We start from the raw sequence: 26,863 nt of genomic DNA on the forward strand, positions 1-26,863 counted from the left end.
AATAAAAATTACTTACTTAATAAAATAAATGACTATAACCTACTGTCAAATCTTAGCATCGATGGTTTAAACAAGATTGACTTTAAAAACAATTTACCTGGACAACAATGTTTTGACAATAATTATGTTATAAAGGTCTTAAGTAAGAAAATAAACCGTAGAAAATGTCAGTCATTTGTTTTACAAACACAACTAAGGCAGGTGTTAAATAAGACCACACAAACTCCAGGTGAGAGAAAAATGTATATTTACTATTTCATTTTATAAATACACCTTTTGTATTTTATTTTCTACAGCAGGAAATAAGAGACATTTCTAACATAGCTGACAGAGATGTTACCTTTTTGAAAATGTGTATAAATACACAGTAGGAAAAATATTGACATCGTATTCTTGTGTAGAAGTATTTTTCAAAAGGGTTTTGTAAATAGGTTTTAAAACACCATCAAAGAAAGTACAAAACACAATACACTTTTCAATTCTACAAGGTATAAAACATGGTCTCTGACAAAATACACTGACTATTCAAGTTTTAATTTAAAGAGAGAGGTACTGGCCACTGCAGAGGCCGTAGTTCCCGGTTATAAAGTTACTTGATGGAATCAAAATTACTTAATTTAAAACAAGCATTAACAAAATAATTATTAATTAACTTAAATGTGTTTCTGAAGTGTGGACAAGGTAAACAATTAGAATGGATCTTGTGCATTTCAAACACCTGAAGTCACTAAAAGGTGACACATAACGTGTAAATAACTTGGTTTTGTTTTTTTCAGTTGGAATGAAGTACTTAATTCTTAATCTTTTAATTTTTCAAATGGTTGAAATGTTAAACAAGTAGCTCAAATGTCTAAAGATTGTTTTATCAAAATCAGGAAGTTACTGTACCAAGAAGTCTCTCCCTAAATTCAACATAATATTGAGGTTCACATCAAGATGGCATCTTTTAAATACATTTTTAAAACATTAAAATTGAGTTATTCTACAGTTGACCTTTATAGAACAAATATCAGATAGTTTTGGTACCTCTGCTACATTTTCACGTTCTTTGCAATCATTCTGAACAGCCACACTTGGAAAAAAAAGGGTTTTTAACCTAGACACAAACGTCTTGATACTTCCAAGTAAAATGTGCAATATTGCATAAGGACACTTGAATTGGTGTGAGGCACTGAGGGGTGACAGCGCTCATGTACTGGCCAGAGCTCCAGTGGTCCCAGGTCATATTGTCCCTTCAGCGTGGTTCATGTCCAGCCTGCTATCTGTCCTCAAAGGAGTTTGAGTCCATGTCGTTCAGAAGGTAAATATCTGTGTGGCGCGACAGTCCCAGCTGTATCTGAGGAGGTGGGGAAAGAGAGCGAGGTCATAATCGAGGAAAGATTAAAAACCTCAACAGGTCACAGAATCCACATCAAAGATCGGAAAGTTTTGATTATCAAATTAATAAACTGTAGCAAAGTTTGTCAGTATTGTCAGATCCGAGTTTCAAATTTCGTCAGTATTTTCTCTGAAGTCTTTATCAACAAAAGACGCCAACAAGTGACAATATATCCAAAAGTTTCCATTTATTTTGGACACAGATTAGACAGAAAGTCATCCGTTAAACTCCAGGTATACATTTTCACAGCAACATATCAACACTCATTTTAACACGAGTCCTAAAAAATAATGTTTTTGTGACATTCCATCAAAACAAAAATTGTGCATTTGCTTCCGAGCAGCAGACAAAAAATACAGTTCTCTAATAAAAACGAGGTTATTTGTGGATGGTTTATGACAGAGCTTCTCTTTATTTTAAACCACTGTAATTGTGATTTCTTAGTTGATTAATATGAAAAGACTGGACATGCTTAGACATCCTACTTTTCTAACAAAACAATGATATTTAAAATACTATTTTATTCTAAATGTATATTCTTTGCACAGCAAGGGATAATGTAACCATTATCAAGATCATATTTCATAGTAAATCTCGTCTTGTAAAAGAACTTGTCAAACAATCACTGTAACACAAAACAAAAAATAATACAAATATAATTCAACAGGCCACAAAAACTTTAACATTTTATTCACCCAATTTATAGAGATGTTGGATCTAATTTTTTAATCAGTAGCATGTTGTCAGTGAATTCTTCAGCTCTTTTTTTCATTAAACTTTGATTTACTAAATAACACTAATACAGGAACAAAGCCAATTTGGCAAACAAAAAGCTGAAGGATTTATGTTTCCCACATGGCTGGTAAAAATGCATGATTGGGAATAATCCAGCCAACAGTTATTGTATTAATGTGTTTTACATTTGTTTTAATTGAACTAGATGACACAGGAATGGCTTTTTGTGAACAATTCTCTTGAACTCTTTAAATCAAACCCCTTATCTGACACGCATTTTCATTTTGATCAGGATCTGTGAAGTATAGACTCATTTATTAAAAACCAATATGTGAAAAACGTTTCTGTGACTTGTTAAAACCAACAAAATCATGTTCAAAAAAAATCTCAGTGCCACAAAAAGACAGGAATGACATACATATTCAATTTCTTTAATCTGTTCTTGGCTATACTTTAAAGAATAGGGTTTTAGGCTTTTTAATGATTCTACATATTGTTGTAGATAAATACTGTAAATTTTATGGTGTTATAATATGAAGTCAGTTTGCATTTAAAATCACAACTAACCACCAACAAAAATGGCAGTAAAGTTGTGAAAACTGTGACAATATAAACAGAGCAGAAGGTACTTTGCACTTCAGCAGAAATAACCTTCACTCTGCAGCATCATGTGAAAATCCAGTGTTGCTATTTCCCAAATTACGGGTTACGATCAGGGCGTCAAATCTCCCTGTAAAGTACAGGTGACATCAGCAGTTAAGCTTACAACTCAAGATCCTACATGATCTTGGAGGTCCAAAGTGTTCAGAGCGTGAAGTCTTCCGTGGAGAAAGATGAATGCTGGTGGTTAAAGTCCTGTTGACCTTTTAGGTGTCGTACGCATACTGTTCCTCTATGAACACAGCAGGTGGATTGCTTACCCTGCTGCCAAAGTCCAGACAGGAAACTCCCAGAGCAACCAAACAGTGCCATGCCTGCAGAGAGCGAGAGAGTCAGAATCTTAGGAGGATCTTCATTATAGGAATTATGGTATAGTACAAATTGTGACTTTAAGGTTAAGAAAAAAGTGAATACAAAAAGTGAAAGATGATAATTCCATCAGTTCCAGTTCCAGATACATTCAAATACCAGTTGCAACAACATATTTATATCTGGTCCTTAAATCCATTTTTAATTTTCCTTAACACACGAGCAACAATTACTAGTAAAGAACCTTTTAAGTATATATTTTAACTGTGTATTGCTTCCGCTTGTTCAAGCGCTTTGTGACCCTGGTCTAGGAAGGCACTTTACAAATAACTACTTTTTACTTACTTACTATTATTTTAGCCATTTCGAACTTTAGACAGCTTTCTCTGCATGCTGTAGTTTTTTTTCTTCACATGTGCATCTTTTTTTTTAGGAATCAAACTACTTGTCTTCATCCTACATCCATCATTTTCTACTTTCATTTCGATTTTTTTTTGCATCCGATGCAAATCAATATGATTGTAATAAATACAAGAAGGATGAACATCGGTCAATGCAGGGAGACACATTTAAACTCTAATTTGTCTCATTCCAAAGCACGACATATAACACGTGTGAAGTAGATATTTCCATGCACCTGTGGGCATGTTCAGGAGTGGAAGAGGGAGAGTAACAACAGGTTTTTTTTAAAGTTGTATTTGGTGTGGTTTTGTGTCTGTTTCCCTGTAAGTATAAGCAGTTTGGTTCCTGTTTGTTTTGAAGGTGTTCTTTAACTATTAAATACAACAGTTAATGTTTTCAGGTTTGTAAGGCTTCACCTATGCTTTCCTCTGCCTCTCGTAACCCTTGGGTAATCTCTGGGTCAATGTGACCCAGACCCGAAAACAAACGTGTTTGTGGTATCCCTTGTGTTGTCTCTGGGTCAAGGTGAACGACTCCTTTGTTGTGGTTAAAATGGTCTCGTTTATAAAACAGTTAACATTATTTCCTTTTTTTGACTCAGAAGAAGTGGATTGTTTCCCTTTCCATTATTTCTAAGGGAGAAAATGTTTCCCAAACTAAAATTTATCAGCTCCTGGAGTTTATCAAAAGGCATCTGATAAGACATATTTGAACATGCAAACTCACCAGGTAGGCAACAAAACACAGGTAGGCAACAGACAGTAGAGCAGCCAGTACGTAGAACAGCACGCTGTTGAGTGCAGTTACATAAATGACCACAAAGTACATGTTGATGGCGCAGATGACCAGCGTCAAGATGCCTCCAGAAATCTTCCAGAATCTTAAAAGCAAGACACAAAGTTTAGGACATTTAAAAACATGGCTTTGGTTTCTTTCCATCAGATATATATCTAGCTTTTTTCTTTAATTTTTGCAACCAATAAATCAGACACTTTAGCGCCCACTGAGTTCATGTATAAAGTAAAGGTAGTGAACCAATGAGGGCTTAGTTAAGGAAACAGTTGAGGTTTGTGGCCCATCTACACATGAGACTAACCACGTGTATTAGTGATGAGACGACAGAAATTCTAGCAATTTAAAGTACTTTGACTCAAAAATGCAAACAAATAAAGCAAACATTTGAAAAAGTAGACTAAAGTGTGTTTACTTATTTCAACATTTATACACGACCATCTAATTTACTTTAGTCAAAACACAAGTATGTTTAAAAATATATTATTTAGTTCAACTTAATTTTAATTAAAAATCAACTCATTGAATATTTGTTCTGTGTAGTACATGAAGAAAATGTAATGCGAAATACATGGTGCAAGTTCAAAAAACTTGGGTTATTTATGGACAAACTTTCACCCTCTCGATCTCTCTCGCCCATCATCAAAGTTTAAATCCATTTACTGCCATTTTTTTTTTTACTTACAGGCCGTTGGCAAAGTCGTTCATCACAGAGGTCATACTGGTGAAAGTCAGGATTGGAATCAAAGCAAATGGAAGCTGTGAGAATAGAATGAATGAATTACTCACAAATAATAAGGTATTAATACCAGGAGTACTTTGATGATGATTATTAGTATGTTCCCCAGATGATTTAATGTTACCTGCATGCTCTGAAGCACATTCAGGAAATCATTCATCCCTGTCAGATGCTGTACGTCCTGGAAAATGGCAACCAGCAGCGTCGGTGTGATGGCGATGGATCTGGTCAGCAACACTCGAGCAAAACGGGACCATTGCAGGTTTAGAAAACCCTAAGAAACCAAAAGATAATTAACATTACTTACGGCTGTTATGCCGGTTTATTCGCATAGATTTTATTTTTTTTTACCTCCATTACAAACTGTCCAGAATAGGTCCCTGTCATGGTGGAGCTCTGACCGGCTGCAAGGATCCCTATAGCCCAGATATACAAGGCTGCTGGGCCAAAAAAGCAGCCCAGGACTACACCCTAGGACAAGATACACATGTTAATACAAACAGAACTTTTTAAGTTTGAATAAAGAGCACTGAAGTATCGTTTAATAGATTAAATAGAAGATAAAAAACAATCGTTTAAAAAAAAGAAAAATCAGACACACTCATACCCCTTTGTAGATGTCCACCTCCAGAGTTTCATTGTTGGGTTTGAAAATGCCTTTATTCGGGATGTTGGTTGAATTACACTGTTCAAACTGTAATAAACACAGACAATTAGACAAAAGCTAATAGGAGAGATATTTCCTAAAGTGTACTTACTATGTCCATATTAGTTTTTTGGTAGAAGGCCTGAGCAAACACTGCTACGACAAAAACGTTGATGAGAAAAGAGATGAAGAGAGCGATCGTGGACTCGATGAAGAAATACTTGTTGGCTTCTTTAACTTCTCTCTTGTTTTTTCGATCGATGTCCCGAGACTAGTGAGTGAGGGGAGATAAAACAGATTATTATCTTGACAGACACGTGATAGATGTGCATGTAACATTCAACTTTGGCTAAGAGGAGAAGTCGTTATTAGTCAGATTCATACTCTACAAACAGGTGTATTATTCAGAGGTAATCTTACCTAAAAAACATCCCTAGCATTTCTCGATGACATCATAAAACACTCACTTTGACAAGGGCCGAGTGTAGGTAGATGTTGTGTGGCATAATGACCGCGCCGACGATTCCGACCGCCTGCTCGAGCTGCACGGGGCCACAGTCTTCACAGTACGGCAGGAACATTCCCTTCAGGAGCTGGCCCTGGTCTGGCTTCACGAGCACATACTGACGGAAATAAAGGAAACATTTTAGATGAAGAATTTAGATCCATTTAAATGATCATTTAAACAATACCTCATAACCAAAACTTATTGCCATCACGGTGATGAGAAAGGCAAAGAAAGCCTCCAGTTTCCTCAAACCTACGGAATAAGAGAAAAAGTGTCAAAGTATACAAATAATGAGAAATTAGATCATCAAATATAAAGATTCAGACTTTTGAGCTCATCAAGCATATATATTGACTGGCCGTGTATCTATAAATCTAACTTCATTTCTATTTACATCACTGTTTATTCAATCATTTTTCGTTGGGAATCAATGATTAACAAAATCCTATATGAGGATTTATATCCGTCAGCACAACGACCCGTTTAACTGTTGACCTGGAAGAATGTGCCTGATGACGCTGTAAGATTTAGGAAAATGTTTTGGAAAAGTGGCATTGTAGGGAAGAGAAAGTATATTAAGAATGATTATTATTCTGCCTTATTTTGTTCTCAAGACAGATCAGTTGATAGAGACTGAAATAAATGTACAAAGTAATAGTTGTATAAGAGACTAGGCTGTGTTTCATCTTAATCTAAAGCCGACATAACAAACTGCCATATAGTAAAAAAACAAAACATGTATCAATATATAAGTACAAGCCATTAGTGTGTTTATAAATTCTAACAGTTTTCAATGGAAAATAACAAAGTGAACATTTATAATTATTCATATAACCTACAGAAGAAGATACAAATGAATCATAGTCTTTTGTAATTTGACATGTCCAGGCTATTCATTTTATCCATGTAGAAATTCCATACTTTTTCCAAAACTGACTTTTTCTTCTTCCAAGACCCTGACTTTATGTGATTTCACTGTATACTGTTGAAATACATTTTTAAAATGTATGCATTAATAAATAAACGACGTTCCTCATAACTTAAATAAATGTATTGGAACGTATACAAGAAGCATTTAAACTACTTTTATCGCAATGTTGACATGTAGAGACATTCTGTCAATCAAATTTAGCTAGAACCAAACGATAAAAGCTATGAGCTAACCAGGTTAATGTCGATCGCAGCTATTTAAATCTCCCCCTCTAACCACTCTGCTCAGGCTGTGATGATTTAATTAGGACTTTAATTTAGTCCTGTCTTAATAGACATTGATTAACATTGTGATATTATCCAATCAGAATCATCTACCAAGATTCAATTAATACATGTATAATAGTACTATATTACATTAAAAGTGTAGAAGGTGATAGGGCCCCCCCTGACTTTAAATGCTAAGCTATTTTACCCTCAGGACATACTTACCATATTTATCTAAAAAGAGGAAAACAAATGTGTCCGTAATTGTGATTAGAACTCCCCCCCAGAGAGGAATCCTGAAGTGAAGATAAAAAAATTGTGATAAGTAACACAACTTGTTACTTTAGTTTTACAATGTCTTCAGTTGTCAAAACGAAACAGGTCGTACCGTCCCACAGATAACAGGTTAAGAGCTATTGCACATCCGATGACTTCCTGCATGTCTGAGCCAATGATCGCCAACTCGACCATCAGCCAAAGAATGATTCTCGGAACCTACAATACCAACACACAACATACTACAATTAAAAGAACGAAAAGGACATGTACAAGAAAAACATAAAGGCTATTTATGAAATCCTAACCACGTAATTAATAGAAATCACATGTTTACGTATACTTATAGCAAGATAGTAAATAAGTAAGTCAGTAAGTATTTTTTATTTGTATAGTGCTTTTCCAGACCAGGGTCACAAAGCGCTTAAACAATCAAATCAATACTCAATAAAGTATATATTTTAAAGGGCAAGATAGGCTCACTTTAGCATACTGGCGATTACACATTTCTGCGAGGTGCATCCCAGTGACGACACCTAAACGTGCAGCCATCCTCTGCAACAGAAGTCCAATTACGGTTGAGGCCAGAAGAACCCAGAGGAGCTGCAGATTAAAAAGACATAGTCAGAAAAAGTTGCTACTTCGAAAAAAAAAAAACATTTTTCAATTATGGCTTCAAGTAATAACTTTTAAGAAAAAATTACCACAGAGTGTTTCTAACATCTCAAAAATGATAGGATTTACCCTAATGGAGTGAATGAAATCTCCTTAACTTTGTTTAGTCAAACGTATTTGAAATCTTATCAAAACTTAAACAAGCAACTCCTACAACATGTAATAATCTGGTATAATGGGTTCTCAGAATCACACAAAAGGGTTAGATTCCAGCACCTTAAAGCCAGCTTTAGCTCCAGACTGAAGGTCGGACTCGATATTCCCCGGGTCCAAATAGGCGATGCTCATTAGGAAGCCGGGGCCGGTGAAGGCCCAGAGTTTGCGAAAACTAAACACCTACGAAAAATGAGAACAAACCAAAATCTGTAATTAATTTTCTACTTCATACAAGTGCCATTAAGTCAAAGTATGTTAGATGAGCATCAATACCTGGTTCACATCGTCAGGGATTGGCACTTTCTCTTCAAAGTAGGTTTCAAAAGGTTCCTCCTCCACCACCGGTGAGGCAGGAGGTGAAATGGAGCTGTACTGGTTCGTCGGACTGGTGCCATCGTCCTGCATGGAGTCCTCTGAAGAAAAAGATCACAAGCAGCAGTTTTTAAGTATACATGGCAAGTGTCTTATTTAGTCCAAATAGCACATTCCTATGCAACATTAGTCCAAGCAGATTTCCCAAGTTATACACCGTATTATTCAAGAAGACTATTAATCGTAAAAAAAAGAATTGGGTTGAACCGGATGACGATATAGACACTTTTTTTTCAACTTCTCAGTGAGATAATGCTGTCACTGTTCACGATGGTTTTCACTTCCTCAAATGTAACAGTCTTGCAAAAGCTTTTGGACGCCTTTGGCCAAACTTTAGTCCACTGGACGCTCCCTTACCTATAACTGTCAAAACCAAAAATGTGAAAAGTACCAGTGAGATAGGAATGGGCAATTCAATTTAGTCAGGGGCCACACATACTGTGACTGTGGTGAGGGGCCAGCATGCCACAAGAGGGGAGACAAAACATAATGGAAATAAAACTTTTGAAAACCAATTTAATACTTAACCAATGATGCATTTATAAACCTTTCACAAAAGGTTTGATTGGACAAAAGTAAAAATAAAATTGTTAGCATGAGTATTTATTATTTCATATTATTTTCATATCTTCTATGCTGATCCGTTCAACCCTGACATAATGAGGGGCCGCATAAATATAGTCAAAAAGCAACAGGTGGCCCCTACACTTTACTCATGACTGCTGTACGACCGAAAGTGGACGGCTATGTTTCTTAAAAATATAAATTTGTCGATACTCAAACCAATGCCAAATCCTACTATTAAACCACTGTGTGTTGCCACTAAACTCTGAGGGTTAGTTTTGAAATGACACAATTTTAACAGGGGACAGATTTATCTTAAAGTTTAAACTGCATTTCAAGTCGTTTAAATGTTTGGACTTACTTAGTTTAGATCCTTCATTAAGTCCGTTCATAGCTGCAACTACTAGTCCAAAAGTCCACTGTCAACTGATGACTGTGTGTCAATGCTTTTATCGTCTTGTACAGTTTCACAACCACAGTCTGACATCACACTTCAGAATAACCCAGTAAAACAGGAACTCAGAAACGTTTCATTTATCCACATAAGCATTATTAAACTAATTACTGTTTAACAGACTTAATCAATAAAAAGTTTATTTTTTAAAAAAGAAGCTATTTTATCAATAGAACAAGTGGAAAATGGTATCCAAGGAAGCCAAGAATTCAAAGTTAAATGTTATTTCTAGATTTTCTGTCAGAGTGTGCAGTTACATTTAGAGACTGGGAATGAATGTGCCGAGTGTTTGTCCTCAAGGTTAAGTTTCCATTAGCTTGTGATCTTACCGTCCAGGAGGTCTCCATCTTGCTGATCCTTCATCGAGGAAGGCTGACACACCCCACAGAACTTGCCGAGTAAGTATAGTACTGTTGGAAAAGTCAGTGAATGACAAATAAATGAAGGTTAACAATGTTTAATTTTTTTTTCAAAGCACCTTGTTCAGTTGTTCAGTACCTTAGTGCAAAACCGTCTCCATCATATATAACAAGATGTTCCTTTGGTTTGATAGTCATGTCCACATACACAAGCCCCATGACTCTGACCAGAAACTGATTCCTTCAACTGAGAAAAATCTCTAAATTTAGAAAATTTATCACAACACGATCTGGAGATTGTAATCCATGCGTTTGTGTCTTCTCGTTTAGACTATTACAAGAGTTTATTTTTGTGTCTAAACAAGAAGGAGTTGTCTCGCCTGCAGTTGATACAAAACTCTGCAGCAAGAATTCTGACCAGCTCTAGTAGAAGAACTCACATTTCTCCGATCCTTAAAACTCTTCACTGGCTGCCAGTTTCTTTCAGGATCAATTTTAAAATTCTGGTTCTTACTTTCAGATCTTTTCATGGTCAGACTCCTCCTTACATGATGATCCGATCTAGACTTAAACCCCAGCTCGGGCTCTTGGGTCTGTGGATCAGAATCTACTGATGGTTCCTGAACACGGTTCAGAACCAGAGGAGAGAAATCCTTCCAGGCTGTTGCTCCTAAACTTTGGAACAATCTTCCTCTCCCTCTGTGTTTGATGATCTACTGACTCCTTCAAGAAACATCTTTAGAAATTTTTATTTGTGCAGGCTTTTCTCTGATTTTCTGGGACTCCTGTGTTTGTCTTATGTGTCTTGACCCTTTAAAGTATATATTCTAACTGTGTATTGTTTTTGATTGTTAAAGCACTTTGTGACCCTGGTCTAGAAAGGCGCTTTACAAAGAACTATTTCTTGTTTAATGTAAGTAAGTAAATAAGTGACATTTTTAAGCATTTGAAAAGGCATATCAACTGGTTTATTAAAAACACCTTTGTGTTAAAACCAAAGCCAGCGACAGATAATGTAGCTTATCTAATGGAGATGACACTTCACGCACACCTTTCAAAAACCCTTGTAGTTCATGACTTTATCCATAGTTGAATTATGAATGAGTTCTGGTCAAAGTGGTGCCAGGTCAGTCAAATAAAATGTATTATAACTTCTGTATCTGGCCCTGTACTAACAATACTTTATAATCTATTTTAGTGACAACATTTAAAGTTTCAATGAAATTATCCAGCTTTTAACTCCAAATGTGTAATTGGAGATCAAAACCAGCGCGAGTTCAGCCATCACAGTATGATATGGTTATTTAATCGACTTTACTTGTTATTTCGTTGACTTAGATTTTACAATGGACAACATCAAGAGTTTTTTGATTTAATTAAAGTTCAAGTAAGTCCTGGCTTATAGCAGGGAGGAAAAAAAGTGTGATTCACACACAGACGCACACACAGTGTGCACATGACTCCAGGATCACATGACAAAAAAGAACAGATTTTCCCAACAGTAAGATTTCACTACAGAGAAGTTTGAAAGTTTTGTGAATAACTCTATTAATAAATCTGCTTTAAAATGTACTGAAGGGGGTTGCATTTCAGGGATCCAGGCATACAGTATTGCTTTTAACAAATATACACGAAGTTTCATTTGTTACTACCAAAATCCTATAACATATAAAGCTTGAAAACATCAAATTTCTGAAAGTTATATCTTATCTGTCTAACTAGAACTTAATTTCTCCATTCTAGGCGTGAAAGGCATCGATAAATGTTAAGTGATAGTTGTTTTGTTTTTTAAGTAAAAATTCAAGACAGGACTCAAAAGCACTCAAAAGCAAATAGGTGTTTATCTCAAATGAGCAGCCACAAGTTAAGATCCGTGACAACTCCCAAACTGACGACAGATCTCAAAGTGTTTATCAAAGTTTGGTACCAAACATGCAATTATCATGAACGTCAGACAACTAACTGGGAAAATATATTAACTGTAAACTACATAGAATAAACACAAAACAGTAGAACTAAAGCTTGACAACAAGCATCATTATAGGAAATATAATAAGACTGAAAATATAAATGTTAACCATCTTCCAGCAAAAAACGATGGTGTCCTCATTACACTTTCTTTTCAAGCTGAGTTTCACTCATTTCTTTCCTCTTCCCTTCCTCCCGGCTTGACAACCTGTTGACGTTGCAACCCATCATCGCCCGACTGTGTGACTTTTCAATACTAACATCAAGTTAGCTTTTCTCTTCCAACCATTTCTCTCCTCTCTGCCCATCCTTCCAAGCACTAAACTGCTGTCTTAAACTCACAATCTCTCTCTGAAACACAAATAATACTTTCACATCTTTTTGTTGACCATTAGGGAGGAAAAAATACTCTAAAGAAACAACTAATGTGAGGCTTGACTTGTTTGACAACATCCACCTGTCTACTCTGGTGCCAGCCTCAAGTACAATAATAAGTACCTCTCATGTTTTGTATGCAGCAGATTTTGTTGAGGCTTTAAGGAAACAACCGAGCTGTACTTCTGACGTTCACTCCTTAGCTAGAATGAATGAGACGGATGTAAAAATAAAAAATAGTACGTAAGTAAGTAATTCTTATTTATATAGCGCATTTCCAGACCAGGGTCACAAAGCGCTTAAACAATCGAAACAATATTCAATAAAGTATATACTTTAAAGGGCAAGATAGAACTGATAACACAACAGGAGTTCCAGAAAATCAAGGAAAAGCCTGAACAAATAAAAACGTCTTAAGATGTTTCTTGAAGGAGTCAGTAGATAAACAATTTCCCGAAGGAGACCTCCTGAGGGATCAATAAAGTTTTACCTTACCTTACCTTAGATCATCAAACACAGAGGGAGAGGAAGATTGTTCCAAAGCTGAGGAGCAACAGCCTGGAAGGATTTCTCTCCTCTGGTCCTGAACCGTGTTCAGGAACCATCAATAGATTCTGATCCACAGACCTCAGAGCCCGAGCTGGGGTGTAAGGCTGGATCACTTGTTATGGACTTACAGCAGCTATTGGTTTCAATAAAATACAATAAAAACTGGGAAATATTTTTAGAATCTTATAGGAAGTTAACGTTTGTGAGCCATTAAAGTTCTGATTGATAGTTTATTCTAGTTGAATAACTTTGATTGTGTCACAGTGACCTTTTGGAAATGGTTCGCCTGGAGCGGAGAAGCTACTTTGACATACATTTCATGAAGATAGCTCGCAAACCCGTACAGTCCCAGACAAACAGAGCAGCCAACTCAATATCATACTCATATAATAACCATTTAATCCTTAAATAATGGTGCATACCGCGATAATCGATAGCTTTCTTTGTCATTGAAGTATCCTTAACGACACAATACTAGATCGCCCTTACCTGGATATCAAAATGCGATTCTATCCGGATCAATATGAACAGTTTTCGTAGATGACACGAGTGTGAATCTGGCCCAGTTTACACGTTCGTGTGCGGACGGCTATCTTTCCATGTCACCTGGAAGTTCACAACGCACTGCGCATGCTTACGGGAAGCTTACGTTGATTGGATGTTGGTCTAGTTGCTTAAGTTTGAGTTTTTTTCCCCCGAGTTTAGTCTGTCAGGAAGTAAACCTTAACGTTTGTTCGCCTATATTATACGATACATTAGAAATAATTTGCTTGTACAAATGTACAAATCCGTGTGATTACACTTAAAATATGTTTTTTTTAATTCTTATTATTTTAACACTTATATAAATCTATTTTACTATTATTCAAATCGCCATACTAAAAAAGAGTGTAAAAAATAAAACATTTCATAAACTATTAGAAAATCAATGATTAATTCAAACGTGTGATATTTGTGTCGGAAGAGCATAGTATTTCTATAAATCCGACACGTGATGTTTTATATTTTTTACGAGTTTAATTTGAAGTCTTCCCTCCAAATCGCGTTTACGGAATTTCTCTCGCGATATTACCGGCCTCTCTGTCCCGACAGCTAACCGGCTAACAAGAAACAACGGAGTGACATGTAATAAACTACTTGTTCAGTCTGGTTAAAAGTGTTTCACAGACTGAATAAACAATGGAGCGAAGCGACATCAACGACCAGGTAACTGAATATAACCTAAAATATGCAATACAAACTTTTTTTTAAACAGTTTTCCAACTACTGCAAACTACCGCTGTTCGTTTCAGCGACTTGGCGAGTTAAGCCTGTAATGAATGTTCATTAAAAAAGTACTTTTTCTTGAAGATAATTCTTGTAAAAACTTCTATTTGTTTCAGTGTCCACTGGTCCAGGCTGTATTTCAGCGAAATGTAGAGGAGGTCACATTTCTGCTGGACAACGAAGAAGATGTGAATTCACTGGTACTTGTGAACGTATAAGTTGTTTTTAACTTCTTTTAACTTTCTATAAGAACCGCACATGGTGTACATATGCATTTGTTGTGTCAGCAAAACTACTTGGATGTGTGAATCCGACGTGTCTTTCTCTTAAGGACCAGCAGCAAAGCACACCACTTCACGCAGCTGCATATTTGGGCGATGTTAAAATCATGGATCTACTTATAAACTCAGGTAAAACTTACTTCAACTTGTTTTATTACCTCAAACCAAACGTTAATAACAGATGTTTGCGACGAAGAGTTTACTCCTTGAGCACAAATTGACACTAGACTTGGTCCTAAAGTAATACCTTTTCTTTGTTCAAGGTGCAAATATTAACCCTAAGGACCAAGCCATGCTGACTCCTCTACACCGTGCAACTGCATCACGCAATGAGGTTTCTAACCATCAACCTTGCCTTTGCCTTAATGTCAAAAAGTGATTTCCAAAAAACACTATAAAACAGTTGTTGTTTTTTATTGACAGAAAGCTGTTGAGCTGCTTCTAAAACACAGAGCTGAGGTGAACGCCAGAGACAAATTCTGGCACACACCACTGCATGTGGCGGCGGCAAATTGGGCCACAGGTTGTGCAGAGGCTCTCATACCCCATGTGTGCAGCATGGATGTTTTAGACATCTCAGGAAGGACACCTTTACATCACGCAGCATACAGCGGCCACTCGGAGGTAACCGGGACTTTTGGGGATTGGGGTCAGAGTTTAATGGTTCATTGATTATCACTGTGTTACGACTATGATATCGAAAGTGCTGTTTTAGTTAATCATCTCTACTTTGTATTGTTCTTGGCAGATGGTCAGCCTGCTCCTTGGCAAAGGAGCCACCATCAGTGCAAAAGATAAAAAGGATAGGCAGCCAATCCACTGGGCTTCATTCCTAGGTATGAAAATGAGACCAAATATCATTGTTTTCATCCATACATTTTCTCTTGCGCTACTGCAATCCTTGGCCTGGTAAATATGACCAATGTGTTTTTATAACAATATAATCCTCTTTTTTTTTTTTTCCTAGGACACATGGATGTGGTAAAGCTTCTGGTTTCTCATCGAGCAGATGTGATGTGTAAGGACACACATGGCTACACTCCACTTCATGCTGCCGCTGCTGGCGGACAAACGGAGGCCATCAAATATCTAATGAAGCTCGGAGTGGAGGTGAAGTTGATTTCAACTTATTACGTTTGAGATTTTCTTTGTTGTATCACCATGTTGAAGCTACAAAAGAATGTATATACTGTATACTTGTCTGTGGATCAGAATCTACTGATGGTTCCTGAACATGTTTCCTGACCAGAGGAGAGAAATCCTTCCAGACTGTTGCTCCTAAGCTTTGGAACCATCTTCCTCTCCCTCTGTGTTTGATGATCTACTGACTCCTTCAAGAAACATCTTAGATTTATTCAGGCTTTTCCTTGATTTTCTGGAACTCCTTTTGTGTTATCAGTTTTATCTTGCCCTTTTAAGTATATACTTTATTGAGTATTGTTTTGATTGTTTAAGCGCTTTGTCACCCTGGTCTGGAAAAGCGCTATACAAATAAAAATTACTTACTTACTTACTTACTTATAGAATTTGATTTATTTTTAATTTATAAGAAATATAGACAAAAAAGTATACCTAAGAATTTGTTTTTTTTCTTTTGTCTTTTCCTGCCCATTTAAATTAATCAAACATGATAAAAAGTATATCACAATAGATGAAAAAGTCAATTAAATTCTCAACATTTTTGGTTCTATTGAAAATCTCCTCACCTTGTAATTCTGTGTGTATGTTATTATTAGATCGATGAGCCCAACATATTCGGGAACACGGCTCTCCACATCGCTTGCCAGGCCGGGCAGGATATTGTGGCGTCTGAGCTGGTAAACTTCGGCGCCAACATTAACCAGCCCAACAACAACAGCAACACACCACTGCATCTCGCTGCTACGTCTTCCAGCGGGGTCATGTGTCTTGAGCTGCTGATCAATAATGGTGCGGATGTCAACATGCAGGTAATGGGAAAATGTTATTGGTATGTTCAGATATATGCTTATTTGTGTTCATATTCTGCTTTCCTAACACAGAATAAAGAAGGCAAAATACCTCTGCACATGGCTGCTATGAATGGATGCTTCACAGGCTCACAGATTCTCTTGCAAAATGGTAAAATATGGACGACCTAAAAAGCTTGTTTTTGTTTTAGCTTCAACCTCTGTGTCTGTGTTGTCCTTTCACAGGTGGTGAAATCGATTGTGTAGATATTTACGGAAACACACCACTTCATGTTGCAGCTAGATTTGGTCAAGAGTTGTTAGTCAGCACTCTGTTGACAAATGGTGCTAATAAAGTCAAGTGAGTATTTTTTCCGTCCCTTTGGGTAATAATTTATATTCTGTACAAATGGAGTGAGTGACACTGAAGCTGTGCAAGTGTATGAAACATCTCATTAGTGAATGAGATGAATGGCTATACAGATGAATATTTACAAAACATTTAATCTTTTTTAATGGCGTATATGTATTTAAAAAATGAACACAATCCCTTATAGTGTATTATTTTAGTCGTGTATATGCATTAAATACATATTTTTTTATTTTATTTGCGCCTACTGACATGCATATGCATAAGATTACACCTTTTATTGTAATTATATTGTGGCATCAAACTCCATGGCCTAGTGAACAGATATCAGGAGGAAACTCTGTTGGGATGTCATGTAGGGAAACATTCAAATTGACCTCAAGTCAATTTGTGTGCACCAGGATGCAAACCCGATAAAACGATTGGCATAAACTCAAATGTTTTTGTTTTAGAAGCTGCGGATAAGATCAAGTGTTTACACAAAGAATTTTCATTCAGATTGGGCATTTATCCTGGTTACAGTGGTCTATGGCAGCACCGCTAATTAATGGAATTTATAAGGCAAATTAAATTAATTTCTTTTGACAAAAAGTTAGGTTAGGTAGAGCTTTATTGATCCCCCATTTGAACAAAAGTAAATCTTGGCCATTGTGTATTTTCTCTGCAAATGTACACATCGTTTAATTGTTGTCCTATTTTTAGGCAGGGGATTCATGGAATGCTTCCCCTTCACCTAGCGGCGCTACATGGTTTTCCAGACTGTTGTCGAAAGATGTTATCAAATGGTAAGAACAAGTGACAGAAAATGTTTAGCTCATGAGTTGTTTTCACATTAAATCTGTAAAAAATTAAGTTACTTTAGTTGACTTTTATATTTGTTTTTATTGGACGGATCCTCATTATTTTCAATACTTTTATCTATGAAGTGACATCCATTTTTAAAAATCTCCTTAGGCCTTTATAACAATACCATGTGTGAAACAAACCAATCGACTGGATTTGATATCAACACTCAGGATGACTATGGAAGGACGTGCCTCCACGCTGCTGCATCTGGAGGGTAACTTCACAGACATTTATACACTAGACCATATATCGGAGTTCTCTCCTTTGAGTATTCAAGGATGTCTAAAACTTGCATGACCTTGTTTTGACAGAAATATTGACAGTTTGAACCTCTTGATAAGCTGTGGAGCTGATCTTGATATAAAGGATCACCTGGGAAGGTAATCTAAGCTGCGATTGGCTCATTGTTGAAATTGCTTCTGCTTAATACTTGTTCATTTCTGTCCGACCAGATCGGCTTTGCACTACGCCACAGCAAATGGTAAGAGTCAAGCCACCATCTCATTGGTCAGGGCAGGCGCTGAGGTCAATGATATGGATCTGATGGGCTGCAGTCCGCTCCACTATGCTGCTGCATCCTTTACTTTCCCAGAGTGAGTGTTTGTTTTCAATCGGAAAGGATTTAGTGACACTTATTTATTCTTAATCAACTTTGTATGTGTGTTTTTTTCAGTGGCCCGAGCAGTGATCCTGACTACAATGTTGCAAAGGAACATGAAGCTTCTTTGTAAGTTTTGTGTTGTCATTATATTTTTATTTTCAGATGTGAGTATTATAATAACAACAGTTCTTCCTAATTGATCTGGTAGATTGTTAGAGGAAAGTTTATTCCTTAGGTGGTGCAGTTAAAATGTTCTTCGTGTCTGGTCCAAGAGTGAGAATAAAAATCGGAGACGTATTCATGCATAGCTGAAACTTTTCTTTCTTGGGCACCTATGCTGTTCCAGCATGTCCTTCTAGAATCTATATATCTCTCTTTACAACTGAACCGAGACAAGCTGTAGAATATGAATACAAATAAACAGCGAGTCTTTGCATTGCTTGTGCCTGTTTGTAACCACATTTTTATTTCAGATGTTTGGACTTTTTGCTGGACAATGGAGCAGACCCGACGCTTAAAAACAGCAGAGGTTACAGTTCTGTGCACTTTGCAGCAGCATATGGGAACAAGCAACACCTGGAACTTGTAGGTCACCTTTTACTTTCTTTCCTTTAACTGTTGCAAACAAGTCTGTATGAAGTGGGTCTTGACGCTGAGTATTAAATAATTCCTTTAAGAAGAAGTAAAACTTACTATGGTCTGCTTTGTGTTTAAACTGTATTTTAAAAGCCCCTTGCATCAGCATTATATTATAAACAAATATATGTGGCTGTTGCTGTTAACCTATAAAATCCTAAATTAATAAAGCATAGATTGTTTATCCGGCCATGTTATGTTTTCAAGAGGTTACAAGGTTCTTTAAAAAACTAGCCTAGGTTGTCATGCTTGTGTCACCATGAGCTTTGGGTAGTAAATCTTTAGTTCATTAGTCATTAAAGAATATCTGTAAAATAAAATGTTGTGCACACTACTTGGTTTCAGCTGCTGGAGATTTCTTTTAATTGTCTGGAGGAGGTGGAGAGTAATATTCCAGTCAGCCCTCTGCATTTAGCCGTGAGTAAAAGCTGCACTTTTCATAAGATAATATGATCTTAGACGTGGCTCTGTCACTAAATTGCTATGCTATGGTTTCAGGCATATTACGGTCACTGTGAAGCGCTCTGCCTGCTGTGTGAGACCCTCGTCAGTCTGGACGTGCGAGACATTGAAGGTCAGACTGCCCTTCACCTTGCTGCCCAGAGGGGGTTTGCTTCATGTGTGGAGGTTCTGCTGAAGCACCAGGCCTCGTACACGATGAAGGAGCGCAAACGGAAGTGGACTGCTCTCCATTCTGCAGGTGTGTTGGTTGGTGAATTCCCAGTGTCCGTTGCAGATGGATGCTACGTATTAATTTCTTGTAGGAAGAAAAGTTAGCAAAACATTTAGATGATAGATTTAGATGTTCCAGACGGCCTACTTTCACTCTCTGTACAATTAATACAAATTTGCTCTAAATCGCAACGAAATGTACGATCAAACTGAAAAGCCCGGGGGCCAAATCCAGCCTGATGTTGTTTCAAGTGGGCAGCAAAAGCTTTTTAATACATCAAGTTTTCACCAAAATCAAATTGTACCTTGAAAGTTACCCAAATCTAGTTAGAGATTAGTGTTCAACTTTTGCTCTTGGACAGGCTTCTTTGCACTAGGTATACAATTATTTATTAGTAAAACCCTTAAAAATGCAAAATATTAATGTGAATGAAAAGGAATGTGATTAAAGTTGCAACTAGGTTCTAACAGAACATCATTTATTCATCATTTAGCAAGTTATGTGAAATGTGTCCAAAATAAATAATTTAATTGATGCATGATTCTTAAAGATTTGTTTCAAGAATGTGAATATTGTTCTGGTCTTTGGCTAAGACCCCCCCTTTTTTTTTATATATATATTAATAACTGTTTCTTAAATTGTTTTGTGCAGCTGCAGAAGGTCAAATGGATTGTTTGCTTCTACTTGTAAACCAAAAATACAGCACAGAGATTCTGGACAGCCAAGACGTGGAGGGACAGTAAGTCATAATTTAATTAAATTAAGAAAAATGCTCAGAACTGTATGTGGATCATTTTAATTGATGCATAAAACAATGTTTACATGCAGTATCAAATATTTTCTATATTTAGGACGGCGCTCATGCTGGCAGCCTTAGGATGTCACACCGACTGTCTCCATATCCTGCTGGAGAAAGGAGCCTGTGCAGATGTTGCGGATAAAAAGGGCTTCACTGCCCTACACCGAAGTGTAGGTCAAACTCCTAGGTGGTGTCTTCCTGCTTAAAAAAATCTTGAAGGTTTTCTTTTTCATTGAATCGTTCAAAGGCTTCTTTGGGAAGTGAGAATTGTGTGTCTGCTCTGCTGGAACACGGAGCCTCTGCTCTATGCAGAGATACTCGGGGAAGGACGCCGTTACACTTCGCCGCCTCAGGGGGACATACGAAGCTACTCCACAGTTTGCTGAAGGTGGCTGTTAAAGCCGACCCCCTTGACTCCATGCTGGACCATGAAGGCTACACACCAACCCACTGGGCAGCATATCATGGTATGCCATTTGTCTTAATAAAGGTGTGAAGGCCTTCAAGGCATCCAAATCTAATGTGCTGAAAAACTATAGGATAAAAGACTCCTGGCAGAAGTAGATCCTTTGACATGCATTGAGGAGGATCATATCCTATTTATCATAAATATCATACACGATATGTAATAAGTTCGGTTTTTATTCGACTCTTAGTGCTGGTTGCTTTGGTTGAATAAAACAACCACAATCCTGCAGCTGTTGTGTCTACAGGGCGATGAAAATGTACAACTAGTAAAGTAAAAACATGTAAATAAGCAAAATAAATGTTTGTTTTAGTTATTTTTATGTATTTATGATGTGATGATACAGGTTTCAGACAAATTGTGATGGCGTCAAATGTCTCAAGTTGAAATCTTTGTGGTCTTAAAGTCTTAAAGTTATTGTGTAATTAAATATTGTCCATGTTTCATTTCTTTAGGTTATGAAGATTGTTTACGCATTTTGCTCGAGTGTAAGCCTTACAACATCCAGGAGGGGAATGCATTCAGCCCACTGCACTGTTCACTGTAAGTTATTTTAAATTTGTCCCCACAAGTGTTATCATGTGATTTCTTTTCAAGTGTAGCTAATCACAACAGAACCACAAATCAATAGGGATTAATAGTTCTTTACAGAAGTTGAACAGACATGAAGCTTTTTACAGACTTTACAGGAATTTATTTAATTGGCGTTAGAGGTTATTTTCCAGACAGGACTATAAAATTGTTTTATTTCTATGTGTTAGGTAACAGATTTAGAGCAGTTGAGCAAACGCGATTATTCATTTTGAATAATTCAAACACTCAGAGGATCTTAATTTAAATCTATTCCCCGGCAACAAGTGGAACGTAATTATCATTCAGAGCTATATCTGTCATTGATGACAGGATTTAAAGCAGTCAAGCCAGCTGGTTATTCACAGAAGGTTACAGGTTACTTTGATGGTTGTCTAGGATGTACACTAAAAATGATACTCATTTTAAATATGTTTTGTCGAATATTTAAAAAACCCTAACCAGTATGAAGGTCTTCAAAAGTATAAATGATCACTAATTTGGCAATGAACAAAATAAAAAACATGTCTCAAAAGATTGGTCAAAATGGGAAATGAATCCCAAAAAATGTGTTATAACTTGAATAAAATGTAAGTCTTTACAAGAATACAGGACACATGTAATGTTTGCATGACGCATATATGTGATCAAGCACATTAAGAAAATCCAAATTTTGTATCATCAATGATAAATAAACATACAACATAGATTGCCATTTATAGTTGGTTAATAACAGTTTAAAATGTTAAAATTGCTTGTACGTGTTTTTATGTATAGAAATCAAACTTTATATTGCTGTTGTACTATTGTATAAAAGTTACAACTGTACTGTAAACCAATGTGAAGGACCATTAGATTTAAATAAGTAATAATTATAAAAGCAACAATATTTAACATTTGACATAATTATTTTATCTTCAGTAATTATTCGTGCAGGAAAATTCTTCAGCTATTTTTTTTTAACAAACGCTCTTCACTCTGTAAATTTGTCTGGATGACCCTCGTGGAGAGTCTGAGTGTCCATGTGACTTTAAAAGAGTGGGTCAAAGACAATTTATTAAAGTTATTTAATGATAGACTTTTTGAAGGGGACAACAGGAAGATTTTAGTTTAAATATTTTTTCTGTTAAGTAAGGTGTGTGTCCATCCATGGTAGAAAGACAATCATGTTTGTTGTTTGACCTTCTCTACTTCTTTACTACTTTTTAGAATAAACGGACATGATGCTGCTGCTGGACTTCTTGTCAGGACTGTTGGGCCTGAAATTGTAAAGACAATTGACACCAAAGGAAGGTTGGATTGATTTTACTTATGACATTATAACATAATTTAAGTGATTCTGCTCTAAATCCTAATTATTGTAATCGTTGACTAAACCGATCACTTAATTGTATGGACTTGTTGTTTGTTGTTTTGCCACAGGTCTCCCCTTCATGCAGCTGCTTACTCAGGTAGTGTCGCCGGGCTCCAGTTAGTTCTGTCTCAGGGGGCAGAGGTCAATGCTGTGAACCATCGTGGATCTTCTGCTCTGATGGTCGCTGCTGGCTGTGGACACAACAGGGCTGTGGGTACGTCTGATGCCGCATTCAGTGTGAATGTAATGTCTTTAATAAACTTTATTTATCCTTGTTGTCAACACGGAACAATCACAGCGCACAAGTAGACGATCTTTAACATTCAACAATTCCATGTTGTGTTACAGAATATTTGCTGCAGAGTGGAAAGTCTGACCTGACCCCGATGGATGTGGACAATAACACTGCCCTTCACTTGGCCTGTAGCAAGGTCTCACACCAGCATGAACTGTGGCACCGTCACCCTGCATGTGTTCTACAATGTCTAACGCTGTGTACTGGAAGACTTTTTTTTTTTTTAAGTAAAGGTGTTTTTTTCCTTCCAGGGCCATGAGATGTGTGCCTTGCTGATCCTGGCCGAGATCAACGACTCCTCACTAATCAATGCTGCAAACAGAGCTCTGCAAATGTGAGTCTGCTGAGACTTCCTGCATCCCAAGTGTTTTTATTCAATTGTTGGAACAATATATTATTAAGAAAGGGAGCATTTTGTTGTTTACAAGCATTCGATTGTGTGGAATCTGTGTCTATGTACTTGGCAAATTAGACTGAAGGTACATGTATCTGCCAACTGTACTTACTAGTGTGAATTCTCACCTTTATGAATACAGACTTGTGAACATAGCACCTCAAGTTGTTGTTCTTTCGACTAAATTTAAGTTTCGTCATAAACAAGGGGTTTTGTTAGAGGTTAAATCTGTTTTATTCTACCTCCAACAAGCAGCCTTTTTCATTTGTGAACAGCTTACTGGAAATTGTGTGAATTAACTTTCTCGTTATTGTTAGGATTGGTCACAATTGTGGTAACTTGGCTTCATTTTGGTGTTTACTTCACTGACTTGTATGGCTTTTAACCGTGTAGTCCACACATTCTATTCACTCTATTCAGAAGATGCAAAAAAATACCCCCCACCTTCCACCCCAACATTTCATCAATATATATATTTTTTCTTGTTCTATCTGGCAATGGAGACGAAATGTATTCGTTGTTGACATATTTTAGTTGTTCTTTTCAAGCTTTAAAACATATTTAATTCCTCTGCTCCTCTTTCATGAGGGTTGAGGAGTTGTTGCCGTGACAATAACATCATAATGACCGAACCATGGAACGTTTGTAGTTGTAGAACTCTTATTATCAGGGTTTTCTAAAAGGTACATTGATGTTTCTTGTTTCTAGGCCTCTACACATCGCAGCGAGGAAGGGTCTGGCCACAGTGGTGCAGGTGTTGCTCAGCAGAGGCGCAGCAGTCATGGCTGTGGATCAAGAAGGTGAGCAGATCACAAGGTCCCGGAAGTGCCACTATATCCTTGTAATTATATCTAAAGAGTGTGTTCCTGCAGGTCATACACCAGCTCTGGCATGTGCACCAAACAAGAACGTTGCAGATTGTCTGGCTCAAATTCTGTCGAGCATGAAGCCTTTTCCAGCCCAAGAGTCGAGCAACGGTCCGACGCCTCTCTGCAACCCCGTCCTCAAGAACTGTAGCATCAGCGCCTCCTGTGGCGGACTTTGTCAAAACTATGCCAAGGATCGCTCGTGCACAGTGGGTCTGAATGAGTGAAGCTGAACGTATAATGGATTATGTTCACAGCAGCATCTACATAGTTGAAGGTTATTGTTGCTTTTATTTTTATACAACCGGTTTCATGTGTAGACTTCCAAAGGGTGGCTCGTGGATGATGGAATGTGGGTCGACTAGATTGAAAGGGTTGAGTGGCATCAGGATGTGTGACAGGTTTGCACACAATAAGCTAATGTTCTCTGTGTATTATCGTCCTTCGTGACACTCTGACTGAAGCAAAAAACACTTGAAGACGGAGTAACAAGTTGACAACACTTGACTATAAATGAAATGGCTTTTTTATTAGACGAGCTGATGTCGGTGTTATTTAAAGTTTCTTAACTGACATCTAGCAAACCTGTATTATGCTGCTCTTAAGGTTGACTTCTGTATGAAAGTATTGAAAGTGTGTGTGCTTCTGCGCGACGACATATCACCTTTTGAAACCTGTTCACAGCTGCTTTAAATTTCTCTACGATAGATCTATGCTATCATTGGTTTTAAATGAAACGGCTTTCGTTTTTTTTATCGTTATTGTTTTTCGTTTTAATGTCCAGGTTAAAGACATATTTACACGATTCTATTATATAGTTCAAATACTTCGGCATAATTATATTTGCTGCTCCTCTGTGACTAAATTATGTGTTTTTGGATGAAATAATGCTATGTAATGTGCCTTTAGTAGTTGGACGTTAAAAAAATAAATAAAGGTTTATTTTGTGACTGAATTCAATATAAGATAGATAAGTGTTTTTGGATGAACTGTTTCATTTAAAAAAATAATTAAATAAATTAAGTCTTGACTGTCTTTGTCTTTTGTTTGATGAAAATGTACCCTTGTTACTTAATTTTGCAATATAGGAAAGTTAATAAATGTGTGTTACTTATTTGAAATTGCAATCAAAGATTCCGTCTGTGAATGTTGTTAGGGGCCGTCAAGCAAAAAGAAAGACCAAAAAAATACCCCTTAAAAAAGGATATGTGTCATTAGGCCGTGACATTTATTAAGCTTAATAAGCTGGAATTTTATTCTTGAATATGAGTTTTTTTTCAAAACATTTCTTCAACTAACTATGTTTTGAGGGATTAATATACAGGTATACTCAAAAAATTACACACAAGAAAGGAGGGGAAAATGAATGTAATGTAAATGAATAATAAAAACAAAATACATTTTTTAATGCATTAGAACCATTTATACATGATCAAACTTTGACTTTGCCCAGTTCTGATCTACATACTACCAGCACCTGTGCTATGGTCATGAACGCTGGAACTGGGAACACTTTGGGTCCCCCCACGAATGGCTGGACGATCCAGCCGGGGTTTAGGAAAGTCTTGGCACCCCTGCTAACCTTTGACCCAACCCTGGATAAGTATATATATTACATTTACTTATTTGCTTTTGTAGGAGCAAAGGAAGACCTGAAGTAGTTCCACAGCTCTCGTCCATATTATATATGAAACTAAGGTATATTTTGTATTCATGACAACTGGGGTTTAGTGTGCTTTGTTATGTTAAATGCATCTTTCAGGATCAACTTTAAAATTCTGGTTCTTACTTTTAAAACCATTCATGGTCAGGCTCCTCCTTCCATCAGTGATCTGATCCAGCCTTACACCCCAGCTCGGGCTCTGAGGTCTGTGGATCAAAATCTACTGATGGTTCCTCGCTCACGCTTCAGGACCAGAGGAGAGAAATCCTTCCAGACTGTTGCTCCCAAGCTTTGGAACGATCTTCCTCTCCCTCTGTGTTTGATGATCTACTGACTCCTTCAAGAAACATCTTAAGACATTTTTATTTGTTCAGGCTTTTCCTTGATTTTCTGGAACTCCTGTTGTGTTATCAGTTGTATCTTGCCCTTTAAAGTATATACTTTATTGAATATTGTTTTGATTGTTTAAGCGCTTTGTGACCCTGGTCTGGAAAAGCGCTATACAAATAAAAATTAATTACTTACTTACTTAAACCGGCCATTGTGTTGTATTTTTATTTTCCTTCTTTTGTTGGGCTGTGTTGTGATTTATTGAGATAGTACAACACGTTTCTTAAAATAAATAGCTCAAAGCACATAGAGAAATGTGATTATCTCTTTCCAGAGTAATCCAAAGCATTTTTTTTTACTCGGTGTAGTTCATTTTCAAACAGGTTGGTGTCAGTGAAGCGTCATGAATCT

The 26,863-nt window shown here is 36.8% G+C and overlaps 2 protein-coding genes across 5 annotated transcripts; one reads left to right on the forward strand and one right to left on the reverse strand.

Moving 5' to 3' along the window:
* Nucleotides 1-230: 230 nt before the first annotated feature.
* LOC148070508 (natural resistance-associated macrophage protein 2-like) lies at nt 231-13,738 on the reverse strand. 3 transcript variants are annotated; one of them, XM_087800270.1, is made up of 17 exons: nt 13,604-13,738; nt 10,193-10,273; nt 8,747-8,886; nt 8,534-8,653; nt 8,126-8,245; nt 7,755-7,861; nt 7,592-7,662; nt 6,354-6,421; nt 6,129-6,284; nt 5,774-5,932; nt 5,623-5,709; nt 5,367-5,486; nt 5,140-5,289; nt 4,962-5,035; nt 4,211-4,364; nt 3,034-3,087; nt 231-1,336 (listed from the first exon to the last, which is right to left on the reverse strand). In XM_087800270.1, the coding sequence occupies exons 2-17, from the start codon at nt 10,224-10,226 to the stop codon at nt 1,259-1,261; spliced, it is 1,692 nt and encodes a 563-aa protein (XP_087656396.1). In that variant the 5' UTR covers nt 10,227-10,273; nt 13,604-13,738; the 3' UTR covers nt 231-1,258. The 3 variants fall into 3 exon arrangements, with proteins under 3 accessions (XP_087656396.1, XP_087656397.1, XP_087656398.1); XM_087800271.1 differs by lacking the exon at nt 13,604-13,738 and adding an exon at nt 10,342-10,425; XM_087800272.1 differs by lacking the exons at nt 10,193-10,273; nt 13,604-13,738 and adding an exon at nt 9,771-9,821.
* A 447-nt stretch (nt 13,739-14,185) lies between these two features.
* On the forward strand, nt 14,186-25,489 carry LOC148070509 (serine/threonine-protein phosphatase 6 regulatory ankyrin repeat subunit C-like). Of its 2 annotated transcripts, XM_087800841.1 has the most exons (28): nt 14,186-14,320; nt 14,497-14,580; nt 14,712-14,790; nt 14,925-14,995; nt 15,085-15,285; nt 15,410-15,497; nt 15,629-15,771; nt 16,398-16,610; nt 16,683-16,761; nt 16,836-16,950; nt 17,662-17,744; nt 17,914-18,019; nt 18,117-18,185; nt 18,258-18,398; nt 18,479-18,532; nt 18,880-18,991; nt 19,388-19,459; nt 19,541-19,742; nt 20,367-20,454; nt 20,567-20,684; nt 20,762-20,981; nt 21,436-21,523; nt 22,760-22,843; nt 22,973-23,118; nt 23,253-23,335; nt 23,451-23,533; nt 24,302-24,393; nt 24,466-25,489. In XM_087800841.1, the coding sequence occupies exons 1-28, from the start codon at nt 14,294-14,296 to the stop codon at nt 24,684-24,686; spliced, it is 3,162 nt and encodes a 1,053-aa protein (XP_087656967.1). In that variant the 5' UTR covers nt 14,186-14,293; the 3' UTR covers nt 24,687-25,489. The 2 variants fall into 2 exon arrangements, with proteins under 2 accessions (XP_087656967.1, XP_087656966.1); XM_087800840.1 differs by having other exon boundaries at nt 16,398-16,761.
* Nucleotides 25,490-26,863: the final 1,374 nt, after the last annotated feature.

This window comes from Callionymus lyra, chromosome 10, assembly GCF_982586985.1.
Source record: "Callionymus lyra chromosome 10, fCalLyr1.hap1.1, whole genome shotgun sequence".
NCBI classification, from domain to species: domain Eukaryota; kingdom Metazoa; phylum Chordata; class Actinopteri; order Syngnathiformes; family Callionymidae; genus Callionymus; species Callionymus lyra.

Coding starts and splice junctions, on each gene's coding strand:
- LOC148070508 (XM_087800270.1), bottom strand. CDS start 10,226: ATGAAGGATCAGCAAGATGGAGACCTCCTGGACG. Junction 8,654..8,746: donor TCCCTGACGATGTGAACCAG/GTATTGATGCTC, acceptor CATTTTTCGTAG/GTGTTTAGTTTTCGCAAACT. Junction 4,365..4,961: donor AACGACTTTGCCAACGGCCT/GTAAGTAAAAAA, acceptor CTTGCTTTTAAG/ATTCTGGAAGATTTCTGGAG.
- LOC148070509 (XM_087800840.1), top strand. CDS start 14,294: ATGGAGCGAAGCGACATCAACGACCAG. Junction 21,524..22,759: donor AGCCCACTGCACTGTTCACT/GTAAGTTATTTT, acceptor ACTACTTTTTAG/AATAAACGGACATGATGCTG. Junction 22,844..22,972: donor ACAATTGACACCAAAGGAAG/GTTGGATTGATT, acceptor GTTTTGCCACAG/GTCTCCCCTTCATGCAGCTG.